This window comes from Marmota flaviventris, chromosome 9, assembly GCF_047511675.1.
Source record: "Marmota flaviventris isolate mMarFla1 chromosome 9, mMarFla1.hap1, whole genome shotgun sequence".
Classification (NCBI taxonomy): domain Eukaryota; kingdom Metazoa; phylum Chordata; class Mammalia; order Rodentia; family Sciuridae; genus Marmota; species Marmota flaviventris.
Window position 1 is genome coordinate 46,587,593 of NC_092506.1, and position 18,726 is coordinate 46,606,318.

The 18,726-nt window shown below is 37.4% G+C and overlaps 1 protein-coding gene and 1 pseudogene across 2 annotated transcripts in view; one reads left to right on the forward strand and one right to left on the reverse strand.

The window, feature by feature from the left end:
- Positions 1-18,726, forward strand: part of Pik3c2a (phosphatidylinositol-4-phosphate 3-kinase catalytic subunit type 2 alpha) — a 121,674-nt gene that overhangs the window by 30,388 nt on the left and 72,560 nt on the right. For both annotated transcript variants that reach the window (XM_027942301.2, XM_071616366.1), the window contains exon 3: positions 6,518-6,621. In XM_027942301.2, coding sequence (XP_027798102.1) covers positions 6,518-6,621 — 104 coding nt within the window. The remainder of the gene's footprint in view (positions 1-6,517; positions 6,622-18,726) is intronic.
- On the reverse strand, positions 12,915-13,708 carry LOC114098185 (RNA-binding protein 7 pseudogene; annotated as a pseudogene).

An 18,726-nucleotide genomic window follows, 5' to 3' on the forward strand; every position in this document is an offset into this window, starting at 1 on the left:
TTGTACTTACTGCCTTTCTACTCTCTTGCTATCCTCTGGCCTCATCATGTTAGAGAAACTTCTTTGTGGTAACATTAATACTAATTTCCAATTCAGTGACCATCTACTTTTCTAGTGATGAATATACTTCCTAGTTTTTGTCCTGTGATCTTTGACTCATTCTCCTTTGTCTAGCCTTCCAATGTAGGTATTTTCCCAAAAATTTTGTCTTGGTTATGTTTAAAAACAGATTGTTCTCCCATGGTCAGTACTTTACTTTTTTTTGTGTGTGTGTGCTGGGAATCGAACCCAGGGCCTTGTGCATGCAAGGCAAGCACTCTCCCAACTGAGCTATATCCCCAGCCCTGTACTTTACTTTTGAGACTCTAAAGTACTTAAATTAAAAGCTACTGATCTAGATGCTTGGAATGATATGATTCCTTGGCTGTCTATGATTAATATGCTATGATGGTTAATTTTATGTGTCAACTGGAGTAGACCATGGACATTTGGCCAGACATTATTCTGAGGATATACATAAGGGTATTTCTGGATGAGATTAATTTTTGAATTGGTATACTGAGTAGGGCAGATCCCTATTCTAATGTAGGTGAGTCCTGTCCAATCTTTTGAGGACCCAAAGAATAATTTAGAATTTTTTTCATCTGACCACCTTCAAGGTGGGACATTGTGTTTTTGTTTTGTTTCTGCCTTTGGTCTCAAAACTGCACATTTGTGTCTCCTGTGTCTCTAGTTTTTTAACTACAGATCTTGAAACTTGTCAGTTCCATAATGGCATGAGTTAATTCCTTACAATCTTACAATCAAACTAAATCAATCAATCAGTCAACCAACCAATCTCTCTTTCTCTCTCTTGGAGATACCAGTTCTATGCCCCCCAATGTCATAAAGAGACTGTCCCCTGTTGATGGAACTTAGTCCCAAGTCCCATTTAACCGAGGTGTTATTCTTGCAATGTTCCTGATGAATGCTGACAGCAATTAGCAAAGTGAGAAATTTTCCTGAAGAAAATTTATAGAAACCCCAAAACTTTGTTTCTAGCTTGGAAAAGAATTTCTAGAATAGAATGTTGCTGGAATAGAATATTTTCAGATTATGACCTATATGGATTTCCAGACACAACATATTTACTAGAAAACACTCAGTATCTTCCCTTACAAACTTCTTCGTTCTTTGGTCTATGTATTTTTTTTTTAAATATTTATTTTTTTTAATTTTCGGCAGACACAACATCTTTATTTGTATGTGGTGCTGAGGATCGAACCCAGGCCGCACGCATGGCAGGCGAGCACGCTACTGCTTGAGCCACATCCCCAGCCCTGGTCTATGTATTGATTATGTCTCTTTCATTCCTTGACACGTTTGAGGGAATGTAGGTATTGCAAATATTAATCATTTGCAGACCTCATGTATTAGTCTGCTTTTTGCTGCTATGACTAAAAGACCCGACCAGAATACTTGTATAGAAGGAAAATTTTATTAGGGGCCTCAGAATTTCAAAAGGTCATGGTCCATAGATAACCCCCTCCATTCCTCAGGGCTTGAGGTGAGTCAGAACATCATGGTGGAAGAGTGTGAAAGAGGGAAGCAGAGAAAAAGATTCCATTTGCCAGATACAAAATATACATCCCAGCCAGGAGTGGTGGCACATACCTATAATCTCAGTGACTCAGGAGGCTGAGGCAGAAGCCAGCCTCAGCAACTTAATGAGCCCTGAGCAACCTAGGGAGACCCTGTCTCTAAACAAAATATTTTTTTAAAGGGCTGGGAATGTGGCTCAGTGGTTAAGTATCCCTGTGTTCAATCCTTGGTACCAAAAAACAAAACAACAAAAAAATGTGTACCCACATACACATACATACATACATACATACATATATATACTCATACATACATGTACCCCGAAGGCATACCCCGAGGGACCCACCTCCTCTAGCCATACCCTACCTACAGCACCACTCAGTTAATCCCATCAGGGGATTAATTCAGTGATTGGATTAGGACTTTTGTGATTCAATCATTTCTCCTCTAAACCTTGCATTGTCTTACATGTGAGCTTTTGGGGGACACCTCACATCCAAACCATGATACCTCACTTTTAAACATCTTGAGCTGGAAGGAGAGGACAAGATGTGTGTATAAATGCAGTAAAAAATAGAAAGCCTAGAGTGCCACATAAGAAATGTCTTCAGGATTAATGGAGTAAAAAGATGATTTTATACTTATGATTGCTCATGTGAAGTTGGTGGGTGAAGTGAGGACTTGACTTGAGGAATTAGGTATAAAATTTTCTTATTGTTCCAGAAAGAATGGAGGAAAAAAGTACCCAAAATGTTGATGCTAATATTGAGGGTGAAATAATTGGCAGTCCAGCTATTTTTTTTTTTTTTTTTAAGAAAAAGAGCTTTATTAGGAAGATGAAAATGATTGTATGTTAAAGTCCAGCTATTTTTTTACCTTTCATGGACAGAACATTTGAGTTAACTTTCCAGATTCTTTTATTACCTTGATGAATGACTAGTTGCTTATTATAATGTATTTCTGTCATTATCAAAACTTATAACTTAAAAGGAAGTACCAAATTCTGAAAGGCACTGCAAAAACAAATTTTTAACTTGTTCTTTTTAGTTATACATGACAATAGAATATATTTTGACATGCATACTTAGAATATAGCTTCCTATTCTTGTGGTTATACATGATATGGAGTTATACGGGTTTTATTCATAAATGAACATAGGAAAGTTATGTCTGATTCATTCTACTGTCTTTCCCATTCACATCCTCCCTCACTTCCTCCCATGTCCCCCCATCCTAATCCAGTGAACTTCCACTCCTCCCTCCCCTCTTCCTATTGTGAGTCAGAATCTGCATGTCAGAACATTTGGCCTTTGATTTTGGGGGATTGGCTTATTTTACTTAGCATGATAGCCTCTGGTTCCATCCATTCACTGGCAGAGTCATAATTTCATTCTTCTTAGTGGCTGAGTAATATTCCATTTTGTATATGTACCACATTTTCTTCATCCATTTATCAATTGAATGGCACCTAGGTTGGTTCCATAGCTTAGCTGTTGTGAGTTGAACTGCTATGAACATTGATGTGGCTGTATCACTATAGTATGCTGATTTTAAATCCTTTGGGTATAAACCAAGGAGTGGGATAACTGGGTCAAATGGTGGTTCCATTCCAGGTTTTCCGAGGAATCTCCATACTGCTTTCCAGAATGGTTGCACCAATTTGCAGTCCCACCAGCAATGTATAAGTGAACCTTTTCCCACACATCCTCACAACATTTATTGTTACACATGTATTCTTAATAATTGTCATTCTGACTGGAGTGAGAGGAAATCTTAGAGTAGTTTAGATTTGCATTTCTCTAATTGCTAGTGATGTTGAACGTTTTTTCATATATTTGTTCGCTGATTCTATTTCTTCCTCTGTGAAGTGTCTGTTCAGTTCCTTAGTCCATTTATTGGTTGAGTTATTGGTTTTGGGTTTTTTTTGTTAAGGTTTTTTTAGTTCTTTATAAATCCTTTGTATAAATTATGTTTATTGATTTCCAAATGTTGAACCAACCTGGTAGAGCATTAATCTCCAGGATATATAAAGAACTCAAAAAACATTTTTCCCCCAGAGCAGACCCTTTTGTATTGGGTCAAAAAGGCAACTGCCCCGTGAGCATCTCTCCCCTGGGCCAGTGGTTGTTTCCCTCAGTTTTCTTCCTTTTCTCCTCATAGTAGGAGTTCTTCAACATGAAAAGACAGAAGTATAAGGTATATAAGAATAAGTATAAGGTGAGAAAGAGGGGATAGATGCCTGTGAGAGTTATTCATTCATGGAAAGTCACAGGATCTTGTCTTTTGAAACCACTGGCTTTGGAGAAATCCTCAAATAGCAATGTGGAGAGAATTAGAATTAAAGTTGTTAGGGTATGAACTGAGTAGATGATTGCAGAGATGTGGATCCACTTGCAATTTCCTTTGAAGAAGGCATATGTTGCAATGGGGAAATAAAGGCAGCTGAAACAAAAGCTTGCGAAACACTTAAACCACACTGGGGTGCTCTGCATGAGAAGGTATTTGAAATCTTTAGAATACCAAATCAGCAGGTTTCTAAACTCAGTAGAATTCTTGTAGCAGTACCACCTACAGGTCCACAGACAGAGATGGGGATGTTGGAGAGGAAGTAGAGGTCCAGCAGCAAGTCAAGGATGCACCTGACAATCCCCATACTGCAGTCAGGTGAGAAGCAGCTGAAGTCATCTTTGTCTGGACCAACTGACGTGGGAAGAAGACATTTCTTCTTTTTCTAATTAAAAAAATTTTTTTAAGTGCCCCAAGAAGTGTAAGAATCTGTCTTTGAAATATGTGATATCTGGGCAGGTGCAGTAGTGTACGCCTGTGATCTATAACTCGGGAGGGTAAAGCAGGAGGATTGCAAGTTTGAAGACAGTCTAGGCGACTTACTGAGACCCTGTATAAAAAATTAAAAAACAGCTGGGGATGTAGCTCAATGGTAAAATGTCTCTGAGTTTGATCCCCAATACTTCAAATAAATAAATTAATTAATTAAAAAAATTTTAAGGGTCGAGGAGGTAATTTATTGGTAGAGCATCCTTGGGATCAACTCCCAGTAGTACTGCCCCCACCCCCCCAAAAAATTGATATATTGTGAGGTAGATTGAGAGGAAAACATTTCAGACAAAGAACAGGATTCCTAGACAAGATAAGCTCCATTTGTGTTTTATTGAAACAGAATATTGTTCAGACTAACTGGAACATAGATATTGTTTGGGAAGTTGTGGGAAATGAGATTGGATTAGATTGTTGCAGACTTGGGATATCAAATCAAAAGGATTTGCTAGGAAATATCAAATCCCATTCTTTAGTAGAGTCTTATTTGCTACCATTCTTGTTTCTATAACACAATAATTGATATGTGATTGGTCATTCCAGATGCTAGTATAATAAAGAAGTAGCATTAGTTCAGACATAATCTTTCCCAGCATATTAACATTTTTGAAGCAATCGAGAGATTCAAGGGCTGGGGTTGTGGCTCAGCGGTAGAGCTCTCGCTTAGCATGTGCAAGGCCCTGGGTTCAATTCTCAGCACCACATAAAAATAAATAAATAAAATAAAGGTATTGTGTTTGACTACAACTAAAAAATAAAACTTAAAGAAAGAAATTCAAGAGAAAGCTTTAACAATAGAGGAAATTGTTAAGAAAAACACTGAAAATCCCGCAGAAGTGTTCTTTTTTAGTGAAAGTGGGTGACTTCAAGAGTGATACTGAATTGCAGTATTGAACTGTCTACTGAAACAGTGGATGCAGGCAAAGAAGCTATGAAGACATTTCCCTTTGAATTATGAGCTTTTTTGTTTGTTTTTTGGTTGATTGAAGAAGTCTACATTCCTGTATTATACTTCATGTGTGTGTCTGGGAATTCAACCAAGGGGCTCCCTCATCCTAGGCAAGCGCTCTATCACTGAGATACATCTCAGTCCTTAACTTCAAGAGATTCGGAGTTTTAGGCCTCAAAACATTGAAGACCTTAATGCTAAGTACAAATACAAGTAAGCATAACTGTGCTAGTATTTTTAGTCAGGGCTTTGGTTGCATAGTTAACACTGATTTTGAGTAGTCTGTGTTAACTCTTTTTCCCAGGAGCCATTTTATTTTCAGTTGTGATTTTTGTACAACTCCAGGTACCTCCTTCCCCCAAAATGTGCATGTGATATTCTAGCAGAAAGGGCTCTGCCACCTTTTAAAGGAATTATTGCCTAAAATTTTCAGTTTAATCAGTCTTGTGTGTTATGTATGTTGAAATCTATTACAACTCTTGAAATTTATACATTGTGGTTTTTTCATTTCATTTTGAATTGAGAATGTTTGTATTTTAGTTTTAAAGGAAATTTCTGCCAAAATAAGTATTTTTATGTAGTATATTAAAACACCTTTAAATGGATTCTCCAGTTTGGCTATTTTTGAGTGGCAAATGGATCTCTCTCAACATTGCAAACAAATTTTTACCAGACTTAACTTTTTGGAGGAATATTAGGATGTTTATATAAGTTTATTAATGTAGAAAATTCCCATTCATTTGCTTCTAAAACTCATTCTCTTGGAATTAGAGTCTAAGTTGAAAATATGGAATTCGTGGTGTATTAGTGGCGATCCAATTAGGTTTGAGCTCTTCATTGTTTTAAAACAGAAGGTAGTCCTTTAATTTCATATAACTGTTAATTTGCTTAAGTGTTCATTTCAGGAACACTTTGAGAAGAAAGGTCTTTAGCATTCCGCTTTTACTAATCAATACAGTATGTTTCTACTCTTGGACAAGTTAAACCAAAGAACTTACTGAGATAGGAATCCATATTTAAAACTTTATACTGCTGCAATTTATTTTGCCTCTATAAGTTTGTGTGTGTGTTTATAAAAATGTTTGTGCTATGCTACTGTATATCTTTTAGAGATCTTTCACTTTTAAAATAAAAACACTTTTTTAATTACAGAAAGACTCAAGTGGGACCACTAGTTTGCCAACTGGAAGATCACTTCTACAAGAAATTGAAGTACAGAATGAGGAGGTGGCAGCTTTTTGTCAATCCATTACAAAGTAAGGACTTTTCTTTGTGAATTACAGATTCTTTAAGTGTTATTTAAAAAAAAAAAAAAAAACTTGAGAACCAGCTTAATGATAATAATTCTAAAATTTTAGCAATTATTTTCTTTATGTGGCTAAAATTTGAGTTTGTCAGTTAATTAACTTATTTCCACAAAGTACAGATGATGCTATATCTTTACTTGTTAGATTTCTGCTTTTTTTGTTTTTTTGCAGCACTGGGGAGTGAACCCAGAGCCTTGCATACACTAGGCAAGTACCATCTCCAGCCCCTAGATTTCTGCTTTTTATTTATTTATTTTTTTGTGTGCTGAGGATTGAACTCTTGGCCTTATACTAGGCCAGTGCTCTATGCTCTAACACAGAGCTATATTCCCAGCCCAAGGTTTGTGAATATTTAGAAGAAAAATTGAGGTTGGGGTAATTTCTTCTTTCTTCTTCCTTACCTTTTCCTCCTTCCCTCCCTTCCCCTCCCCCTTGTTAAATTGTGGTGCTAAGGATCAAACTTGAGGCCTTGTGTAGGCAAATATTCTACCATTGAACTGTACTCACAGTCCCATGAGTAGATTTCTGATACTCTCTTAACTAGCAAAACTATGGCTTACACGTAAATTTTGCTACACTTAGAAATGTCTACTTTTGTTTTAAGAGAGATTTAACTTTCCCATAAACTTTCTAGCATAAAAAATACTGTTCTATTTATTTAAGAGGTAGCATTATTTATTTATAATAGGCAAGGTTAGGGGGACAAATATATTTTCTGAAGATTAGAAAAATGCAATTCTGAGGAGGTATGGTAGTACACAGCTGTAATCTCAGCTAGTGGGTAGGCTGAGGCAAGAGGATCACAAGTTCAAGGCCAGCCTGGGCAACTTAGTATGACCTGTCTCAAAATAAAGAATAAAAAGGTCTGGGGATGTAGCTCAGTGGTAGAATGGTTGTCTAGCATGTGCGAAGCCCTGGGTTCAATCCCGAGTACCACCAAAAAAAAAAGCCATTCTAAAATATTTTTTCAATCTTTTTTTGTTTGCTTGGTGATACTAGGGATTGAATCTAGGAGCAGTTTATTACTGAACTACATCCCCAACCCTTTTTATTCTTTATTTTGAGACAGAATCTTGCTAAGTTGCTAGCCTTGAACTTGTGGTTTTCCTGCCTCATCCTCATAGCTGGATTATAGTTATATGCCATTGTGCTGCACTCTCGATCATAAATCTGTCCAATATTGCATCCTTTATAGATTAGAAAAGTATCCTAACAAAGGTTTTTTTTCTTGTAGTCAATACAAAGCTAAGTCTCCTTTGCCTCTGGCTAAGTGTATTTTCTTATATCAGGGTATTTTCAGAACTTACGTTACGAGTGCTAGAAACACAGCTTGCACTAAGTTAACCAAAAAGTTAACATACTGTTTCACAATCCCCTATACCAGAAAAAGGAAAGATAGAGCAGAGTTCAATAACAGCAAGATCCAGAAATTCACATCTATAATCATCTTCCTCCCCTCTGGATCTCCTTTCCTGCTCCCTTTCCTTTTTCCTCTTTGCTCCTTTTTCTTCCTCTGCCCATTCTCAATGCAGGGTAGCTTCATTTTTTCCCATTGTAAATGGAGCTTTTGAAGATAGGGAGAATAGCTACTAAGAGCTGAAACTTGATCAATCAATTTCTCTCTCTCTCTTTCTTTTCTTTAATTCACTGCTGGCAAACCATGGATTCATACATGCTAGGCAAGCAATCCACCCATTGAGCTACATTCCCAGCTTTTAATTTTTATTGTTTTTTACTTGTTCTTTTTAGTTGTACGTGATAGTAAAATCTATTTACATATGTTATATAAGCATGTAATATATCTTATTGTAGTTAGGATCCCAGTCTTGTGGATGTACACAATGTTGAGATTCACTGTGGTGTATTCATATATGTGCACAGGAAAGTTATGTCCAATTCATTCCACTGTCTCTCTTATTTTTATCCCCTCTTTCTCCCCTTCATTCTCCTTTGTTTAATCCACTGAACTTCTCTTCTTCCTCTCCCACCTTGTTGTAGGTTAGCATCCACATATTAGAGAGAGCATTCGTCCTTACTTAGGTTTGTTGGAATTGGCTTATTTCACTTAGCATGATAGTCTCTAGTTATGTCCATTTACTGGCAAAGTCATAATTTCATTCTTCTTTGTGGCTAAGTAATATTCCATTGTTTACACATTCCACAACTTCTTTATCCATTCATCTGTTGAGGGGCATCTATAGCTTAGCTACTGTGAATTGAGGTACTGTCAACATTGATGTGGCCTCATCACTGTAGTATGCTGATTTTAATTACTTGGGGTTGCTGACGAGTAGGATAACTGGGTCAAGTGGTAGTTCCATTCCAAGTTTTCTGAGGAATCTCCATACTGCCTTCCAGAGTGGTTGCACCAATTTGCAGTCCTAACAGCAATGTATGAGTGTACCCTTTCCTCACATCCCTGCCAATTTTTATTGTTACTTGTGTATATATATATATTTTGGGGGGGGGGGGTGGTACTGGGGATTGAACCCAGGGGTGCTTAACCATTAATCCACCTCCAGCCTTTTTAAAGTTTTTTATTTAGAGACAGGGTCTCACTGAGTGGCTTAGGGCCTTACTAAGTTGCTGAGGCTGGCTTTGAACTTTCAATTCTCCTGCCTCAGCCTCCCAAGCCCCTGGGATTACAGGCGTGTGCCACCACACTGGGCTCAGTATAGTTTTAATTTGCATTTCTCTAATTGCTATTTGTTGATGTTTCATATTTCTTCTTCTGTGAAGTGCCTGTTCAGTTCCTATGCCCATTAATGGATTGGGCTATTTTTTTTTTTTTTTTGTCAAGCTTTTTGAGTTCTTTGTATATTCTGAAAATTAATGCCTTATCTGAGGTGTGAGTGGCCAAGATTTTCTCCTATGTTGTAGGCTCTCTCTTCACATTCTTGATTGTTTCCTTTGCTATGGAAAAGCTTTTTAGTTTGATACTATCCCATTTCTTGATTTTTGATTTTACTTCTTGTACATTAGGTGTCTTATTGAGGAATTCAGTTCTAGGCTAGCATGGTAGAGAGTTGGACCTACTTTTTCTTCTAGTAGGTGCAGGATTCCTGGTCTAATGCCTAGGTCTTTAATCCACTTTTGACTTGAGTTTTGTGTGGGATGTGAGATAGGGGTTAAATTTCATTCCGCTACATATGGATTTCCAGTTTTCCCAGCACCATTTGTTGAAGAGGCTATCTTTTTCGAATATATATGTATGATACCTTTGTATCTCATACATACCCTATGTATGAGATAACTATATGTGTGTTTGTCTTTGTGTCTTCTATTCTGGATCATTGGTCTTCACTGGTGCCAAGACCATGCCGGTTTTGTTTCTATAGTTCTGTAGTGTAATTTAAGGTCTGGTACTGTGATGCTTCCTGCTTCATTTTTCTCGCTAAGGATTGCTTTGGCTATCTTGAGCCTCTTATTTTTCCAAATGAATTTCATGACTTTGTTTTCTATTTCTGTGAAGAATGTCGTCGGAACCTCAATAGGAATTGCATTAAATTGGTATAGTGCTTTTGGGAGGTATGCCCATTTTGACAATATTAATTCTCCTATCCAAGAACATGGAAGATCTTTCTGTTTTCAAAGGTCTTCTTCAATTTCTTTCTTTAGTGTTCTGTAGTTTTCATTGAAGAGGTCTTTTACCTATTTTGTTAGATTGATTCCCAAATATTTTATTTTTTTGAGGCTTTTGTGAATGGGACAGTTTTCCTAATTTCTCTTTCAGCTAATTCATCACTGATGTCTAGGAACACAGTTGATCTATGGGTACTAATTTTGTATCTTGCTACTTAGCTGAATTCATTTATGAATTCTAGAAGTTTTCAGCTGGAGGTTTTTGATTATTCTAAATAAAGGATCATGTCATCAACAAATAGGGAGAGTTTGAGTTCTTCTTTTCCTATTTGTATCCCTTTAATTTCTTCTTTCTAATAGCTCTGGCTAGAGTTTCAAGGCCTGTATTAAATGGAAGTGGTGAAAGAAGTCATCCTTGTTACAGTTTTTAGAGGGAATGCTTTCAATTTTTCTCCATTTAGAATGATATTGGCCTTGGGTTTAATATATATAGCTTTTCCAGTGTTGAGGTATGTTCCTACTATCTCTTATTATTTTTCCTAGTGTTTTGAACATGAATGGATGCTGTATTTTTGAGCAAATGTTTTTTTCTGCATCTATTGAGATAATCATGCAATTCTTGGCTTTAAGTCTATTGATGTGATGAATTATTACGTTTATTGATTTTCATGTGTTGAACCAACCTTGCATCCCTGGGCTGAACCCACTTGATCATGGTGCACTATCTTTTTAACATGTTTTTGTATGGAATTTGCTCTATTAAGAATTTTTGCATCTATGTTCATCCATTATATTGGTCTGAAGTTTTCTTTCCTTGATATCTTTGTCTACTTTTGGTATCAGGATGACTAGCTTCATAGAATGAATTTGGAAGGGTTCACTCCTTTTCTATTTCATGGAATAATTTGAGAAGGATTGGTGTTAATTCTTCTTTGAAGGTCTGGTAGAAGTCTGCTGAGAATCCATCCAGTCCTGAGTCTTTCTTTGTTAGTAGGCTTTTAAGCAATGAAATTGCTTTAAATCAATCTGTTTAAATTTTCTATGTCCTCCAGATTCAATTTGAGTAGGTCATATGTCTCTAGAAATTTATTAATTTCTTCAGGATTTTCTAATTTATTGGATTATAGATTTTCAAAATAATTTCTGATTATCTATTTTAGTAGTGTCTATGGTGATATTTTCTTTTTCATCACGAATTTAATAATTTCAGCTTTTTCCCTCTTTCTTTTGGGTAGCTTGGCTAAGGATTTATCAGTTTTGTTTATTTTCAAAGAACCAGTGTTTTGTTGCTTTTTTTTTTTTTAATTTCAATTTCATTGATGTCAGATCTGATTTTAATTATTTCCTGTCTCCTAATGATTTTGGTGTTGATTTGTTCTTTTTTTTCCCCCCTAAGGCCTTGAGATGTAATGTTAGATTATTTATTTGGTATCTTTTTGTTCTTTTAATGAATGAGCTCAATGGTATCAACTGTTTTCTTAGAACTTCCTTCATAGTGTCCCAAAGATTTTGATATGTTGTATCACTATTCTCATTTACTTCTATTTTTTTATTTAACCCCTGGTTTCTTCTGAATATTTATTATTCAGTACTATGTTATTAAGTCTCCAGGTGTTAGAGTAGCTTCTATTTTTTTCCTTTTGTTTTTAATATATTAAAAAGCAACATAGTACAAATGGTGTGGTATTAAAAAGGATTCAAATTTTTCAGGAATGAATTTTTATAAACAATTCTGCAATGAAAGGGAAACAGCATCTTGATACATAAAAGGTTGTTTAAACAATTTGATTTAAAAAATTTAAAACCAGAAAATGTTAACATTATATCCTTTTCCAATATTCAAACAAAAAAAGAGCAACCTGTACAATCTCCTTGATAATAAAATGTGTCTTTGTATTCACATCCTGGGCACATTGAAAATGTTAAAATTTCTAAAGTCTGAGTGACAGATGCAACACTTAAAGGCTTTTTGAATTTTTCCCCCAAAGGGAGTATTTTCAGTAAAACATTTTTCCATTTTATCTGACTATGCACTGATATTTTTTGTTCTTCCTGAAAAAGATTTATACTAACACTGTAATTTTTAATGTAAAAATATACATGTAAAGATATTTCATCTCCTGAGACCAGTCATACAACATGATTGAATGAACAAATTCTATAATTTTAGACTGAAATAGTATATGTACATTTATATGTTCAATTGGGGTAAAACTCAAAAGAGCATGTCATAGAATTTACACTTAAATTCTCTCAGTTATGCAATATGATTTATCTCCAAACTTAACCCAATAATCGTTCTCAAATAAAATGTATCACTGAAAAGTTTTTTCTAATTTATTAACAAAATACAGATAGCCTTTGCAGACTATCAAGTTGGATGTTGTTATATACACCAAAATCTGATTTACTAACAAATTGCAATACAAAAGGATAACAGATAATTAAAATATTTGCTTTATAATACAACCACTCTATACAATTCACCCTTCCTAAACTACCTAAAATGATTAGGAATTGTGGCACTTTCTTTTGCATAAAATCCTTTCCTCTTCATAAAGCCCTGAGGTGAAAGGTTATTAATGTAATAAAATTGAAACCACAATTCTTCTCATTTCTGTATTAAACTGTATCTCTAGGTTTTAAAAAACTTATATAAAGAAATGTGGCAACTTGTAAAGCTGCTTTATAGTTTTTCAAAATATTTCCATACCAACTTAGTCAAACAGGCCTAAAATGATCCCATGAAACAATGTCCGTTTACTAACAGTTAGTGTCGAGAGGAGCGCCATTTTCCATCCCTACAGCTGTCTCTTCTGTTATACTCATGGCTCCAGCCATCATGATTCCTATCTTCATAGAAGAAATCATCTCTGTTTCCTCTGTAATGATGATCAGATCCATGATCGGTGTAACGCTGTTCGAGGCTATAATGTCTATCTGAAAGGTAGGGATGAGAATTCTGTCTGACTTTACGCTGTGATGATGATGCATCTTAGAGCCACTGGGAGCTTGAAGACTGGTTGAAAGTATGATTATGTGACTGAACTGATGGTTAAATCCTGACTGATCCACATGTGAAGACCCAAATTTCCCAACATATGACATCTGTCTCAAAACACTGTTCATCACTGCTTGTCTCTGATAATTTTCTGGAGAAGAAAATGATCTCTGTATTACTTGTGCCGATGCTGTCACATTATCCACAGTCCTTTCATACCTGCTAGGAGATGTAGAAGTAGGACTTGAATTTCCAACATGATGCTGGGAATATGACAAACTGACAACCTGTGAGGCATGACTACTTCCTGATCTAAATTGAATTTTGATGGGCCTTCCAAAAAGTTTGATTCCATTAAGAAGATTCATAGCATAAGGAACCAGATACTTCATGTTTGAAATTCACAAATGCAAACTGCTTTGGTTTACCATCCTTATCTTTTGGAATTTTCACCTTTATTACTGGCCCATCCTGGTGGAAAAGCTTGAAAAGTAGTTCCTCTGTCACTTTAGTTTCAAGGTTGCCGACAGAGAGTGTGGTCCGCCTCTGCTGCCGCTGCCCCTTCTCAACCTATTTTTTTTATCTTATCATTGATTTCCAATTTCATAATGGAGTTATGATCTGATAAAATACAAGGTATTTATATATTTTTTGTATTTGTTAAAAGTTGCTTTGTGGCCTAAGATATGGTTTATTTTAGAGAAGGATGCATGTGTTGCTGAGAAGAAAGTATATTTAGTCATTTTTTGGATGAAATAGTCCATATAGGTCTGTTAAGTCTAAATTATTAATTGTATTTTGCTTCTTTATTTTTGATTTGGAAAATCTATCTGATCATGAAAGAGGCATGTTAAAGTTAGCCAATATTATTGGGCTGTGGTATATTTGATTCTTTGTTTTTGTAGTGGGGATTGAACTCAGGGACACTCAATCACTGAGCCACATCCCCAGCCCTATTTTGTATTTTATTTAGAGACAGGGTCTCACTGAGTTGCTTAGCATCTCACTGTTGCTGGGACTGGCTTTGAACTTGTGATCCTTCTGTCTCAGCCTCCTAAGCTGCTGGATTCACAGGCATGCACCATCTGTTTTTGATATACATACATACTCCATTGTTTGGGGCATAAATAATTCCTTTTTTTTCAAATATTCAGGGAACTTTATTTTTAAACGATAAATCAAATAGACACAGCTTTCATTTACCCAAACATGCATAATCCAACCTGAATATAAAACGCACTCAATTGATAAATTACACATGAAATACAAAGGGAATGCAATTTTACATACGTGAAATGATTGCCAGCTATAGCAACTTGACAAATTAAAAATATTGTACATTAAAAAACAAAAACAAAAACCATCTTAAAGCCAATTATCTATAGTAAACCAAGGGCAAGTTTGATACGGAATGATTTGATTCAAGCAAAGAGTAAGGCAACTGATATGAATTTAGAGCAATAACTTTCATTTTTAAAGTTACAATAAAATAGAATTAGGTAACCAAGACTTGTTTCAAAGAGGAAAACAAGTATAGGGATTGATTTACTGGGTGAGAAAGGTAGGTAAAGTTCAGCTAAAAACCTGCTGGCCCAAGGTTGGCCAATTCCTCTTCTAGGGGAGCAGTTAAGTTCCTAGATGCCCTTAACCACTCCTCCCCTTGACTCTCCTCCTTCCACGAGGGTATGTTGGGAGTCCCCTATGAGGTTCGCACTGTGTATATATTAGGTAGCAGATTTCCCTTCTGTTCCTCTTAAAACAGCTTATTTTAAAAGAGATATCCTGAGGCGATTAACAAAGCAAACATAAGCAGCCTTCTACCAATTCATTAGTACACACATGCTGCTCAGGCTTTTTGCACCAAGTTATGGCTAAGTAGAGCCAACACTTGCAGTTTTCAACAGTACTAGAAAACACAGAATCTGCCTTATCACCCTCACCCTTACTATTAATAAGAAGAAAATCTGATCAGTCATGACCTATAAATCATATAAGGGAAGAGTGAAGACTGATCCTTATCAGTAAACCCATTTAATTTCAAATGCCGGGAGATTCGGGCTGACTGATCCGAGTGGCCTGCCCCGCGGCTACAGACGGCGGGGCACCACGGAGAAGCGACCAGCAAGCAGGGAGAAACGTTGCTGCGGATTCTGTGGAATCCTTCCGGCTGAGCCCCCACTGAGCCCCGGGCTGAGTTCAGGATTTCAGACGGGGAAGGAAGCCGTACAGTTCTATCCCGCACAACGGAAACTCCACCAAGGAAACCAGCGGCCACCATCTTGGAGAGATGAAGTAACCAACGCCACTCTCTGACAGATTGCAACAATAAAACAGGTGTGTGTTACTCAGCTCAGCTCCCATACAGTGGGGAATTCGCATAAAATCTCTCCTAGGCTTTCCGGGGGAGGGATTATCAGAGCGAGCCTGCATAAAGACAAGGGGAAAACTAGAGACACCTGACCTTCAACTCCCCCTCCCATCAGCGGTGAAAACGAAACCTGTCTAGCCAGCCCTGGGGGAGGGGCTAAGTGGAAAAAATCAAAACAATAGAGTGCCCGGGTTCCCAATAGACACCCTCCACAACTAACAAACGGCAGGCCCAGAGTTTGAACTGCCAAGAGGCATCACTCAGGAGAAATCTGGTCTAGCAGGAGAAACCAGGACTAGCAGGAGAAACCAGGGGACTAGAGGCCAGGCCCTCGCGACTAGGCGGCTGGAGTCCGCCCCCCCCCCCCCCCGCCAGCGACCGATCGCCCTCCAGCTGCCTGCGCGACTGGGCGGCTGAAGACCGCCTGCCCGCTAGCGACAGCCCACCCGCTGCAGCGCGACTGGGCGGTTGGAGACCGCCCGCCTGCCGGCGACCTACCGCGCCACTGGGTGGCTAGAGATCGCCCAACCACCGGCAACCGATCACCCGCCCGCTGCCTGCGCGATTGGGCGGCTGGAGACGCCTGCCCGCCGGTGACCGACCCCGCGACTGGGCAGCTAGAGATCGCCCGCCCGCCAGCGAAGCCCACCCGCTGCCCGTGCGACTGGGCGGCTGGAGACCGCCCGCCTGCCAGCGACCGGGAGCTGAAACCAACCGGAGACAGTCCAGTCCCCCCCCCCCATTCGGACACCCCGGCAAGGAGCCTGGGGCCAGTCAAAATAGAGAGGTGACGTCACTGGAGCTCGGCCGTCGGAATTCCTTCCCAGTGGAATCCACTTTAGCAGGCATAGTCTACCAACACAAAGGAGAGACAACAGAGATATACAAAACCAAAACAAATCTATAGAAGAGAGCAGAATCACAGCAATCAAATAGAGCTGGAAAGTAATGTGAACATCATGAAAAAACAAGGGAAAAAAGGAGTACAAACAATGCAGGACAACTTAATTCTACAGGAGGACCTAGAAGCATCAGAAACAGGGATAGGGAAAGAACTCAAGGCATACCTAACTCAGATGGAAAGGAATATTAGAGAAGACATGAGGCAGCAAGTCCAAGCAATGAAAGTATATTTTGAAAATGAATTAAACAAACAAATTCAAATGGCAAAGAATGAGCTTTACCAGGAGATAGAGATCTTTAAAAAAAATCAAACAGTAATCCTAGAAATGCAAGAAACTATAAACCAAATTAAAAACTCAAACGAGAATATTACAAATAGACTAGATCAAGTAGAAGTCAGAACATCAGATAATGAAGACAAAGTTTATCAACTTGAAAATAATATAGTCAACACAGAAAAGATGCTTAAATCCCATGAGCAATCTATTCAAGAGATATGGGATGTCATAAAAAAACCAATTTGAGAGTCATCGGGATAGAAGAAGGCATAGAGATTCAAACCAAAGGAATGGACAACATATTAAATGAAATAATTCTAGAAAACTTCCCAGAGATGAAAGATGGAATGGACTGCCAAATCCTGGAAGCCTACACTACCCCAAACATTCAAAACCGTAATAGACCAACTCCAAGACATATAATTATGAAGATGGCCAACATACAGAACAAGGAGAGAATATTAAAAGCTACGAGAGAAAGGAGGCAGATTACATTCAGGGATAAACCAATTAGGTTAACAACTGATTTTTCATCACAGACTTTGAAAGCGAGAAGATCCTGGAACAATGTATTTCAAACGCTGAAAAATAATGGATTCCAACCAAGAATACTGTATCCAGCAAAATTAAGCTTCAGATTTGACAATGAAATTAAAATCTTTCACGATAAACATAAGCTAAAAGAATTCGCAGCCAGAAAACCAGCACTGCAAAGCATTTTGAGCAAAATACTACAAGAAGAGGAATTGAAAAATAGTGCCCAAAACTAACAGCGGGAGGTATCTCTAAAGGGGGAGGAAAATAACCAAAAAGTAAAAACTAGCCAAACTAAAATAAATAAATAAATAACATGACTGGAAGTACAAATCATATTTCAATTGTAACCTTAAATGTTAATGGCCTAAACTCACCAATCAAGAGACATAGGCTACTAACCTGGATCAAAAAAACAAATCCAGCAATATGCTGCCTTCAGGAGACTCATATGATAGGAAAAGACATACACAGGCTGAAGGTAAAAGGTTGGGAAAAATCATACCACTCACATGGCCCTCTGAAGCAAGCAGGAGTGGCCATACACTTATCGAATAAAATCAGCGTCAAACCTAAGTTAATCAAAAGAGATAAAGAAGGACACTATATACTGTTAAAAGGAACCATCCACCAACAAGACATAACAATTATCAATTTATATGCACCAAACAATGGAGCTGCAACGTTTATGAAACAAACTCTCCTCAAGTTCAAGAGTCAAATAGACTACAACACAATAATTATGGGTGACTTCAACACACCGCTCTCGCCATTAGACAGATCCTCTAGACAAAAGCTGAATAAAGAAACTATAGAACTCAACAGCACAATCAATAACCTAGACTTAACCGACATATATAGAATATATCAACCATCATCAAGTGGATACACGTTCTTCTCAGCAGCACACAGATCCTACTCAAAGATAGACCATATATTATGCCATAGGGCAACTCTTAGTAAATATAAAGGCGTGGAGATAATACCATGCACCATATCTGATCATAATGGAATGAAACTGGAAATCAATGATAAAAGAAGGAAGGAAAAATCCTACATCACATGGAAAATGAACAATATGCTACTGAATGATCAATGGGTTACAGAAGACATAAAGGAGGAGATAAAAAAATTCTTAGACACAAATGACAATACAGACACAACATACCGGAATCTATGGGACACAATGAAAGCAGTTTTAAGAGGGAAATTCATTTCTTGGAGTTCTTTCCTCAAAAAAAGAAAAAACCAACAAATAAATGAACTCATACTACACCTCAAAAACCTAGAAAAGGAAGAGCAAAACAACAGCAAATGTAGTAGAAGACAAGAAATAATTAAAATTAGAGCAGAAATCAACGAAATTGAAACAAAAAAAAAACATTGAA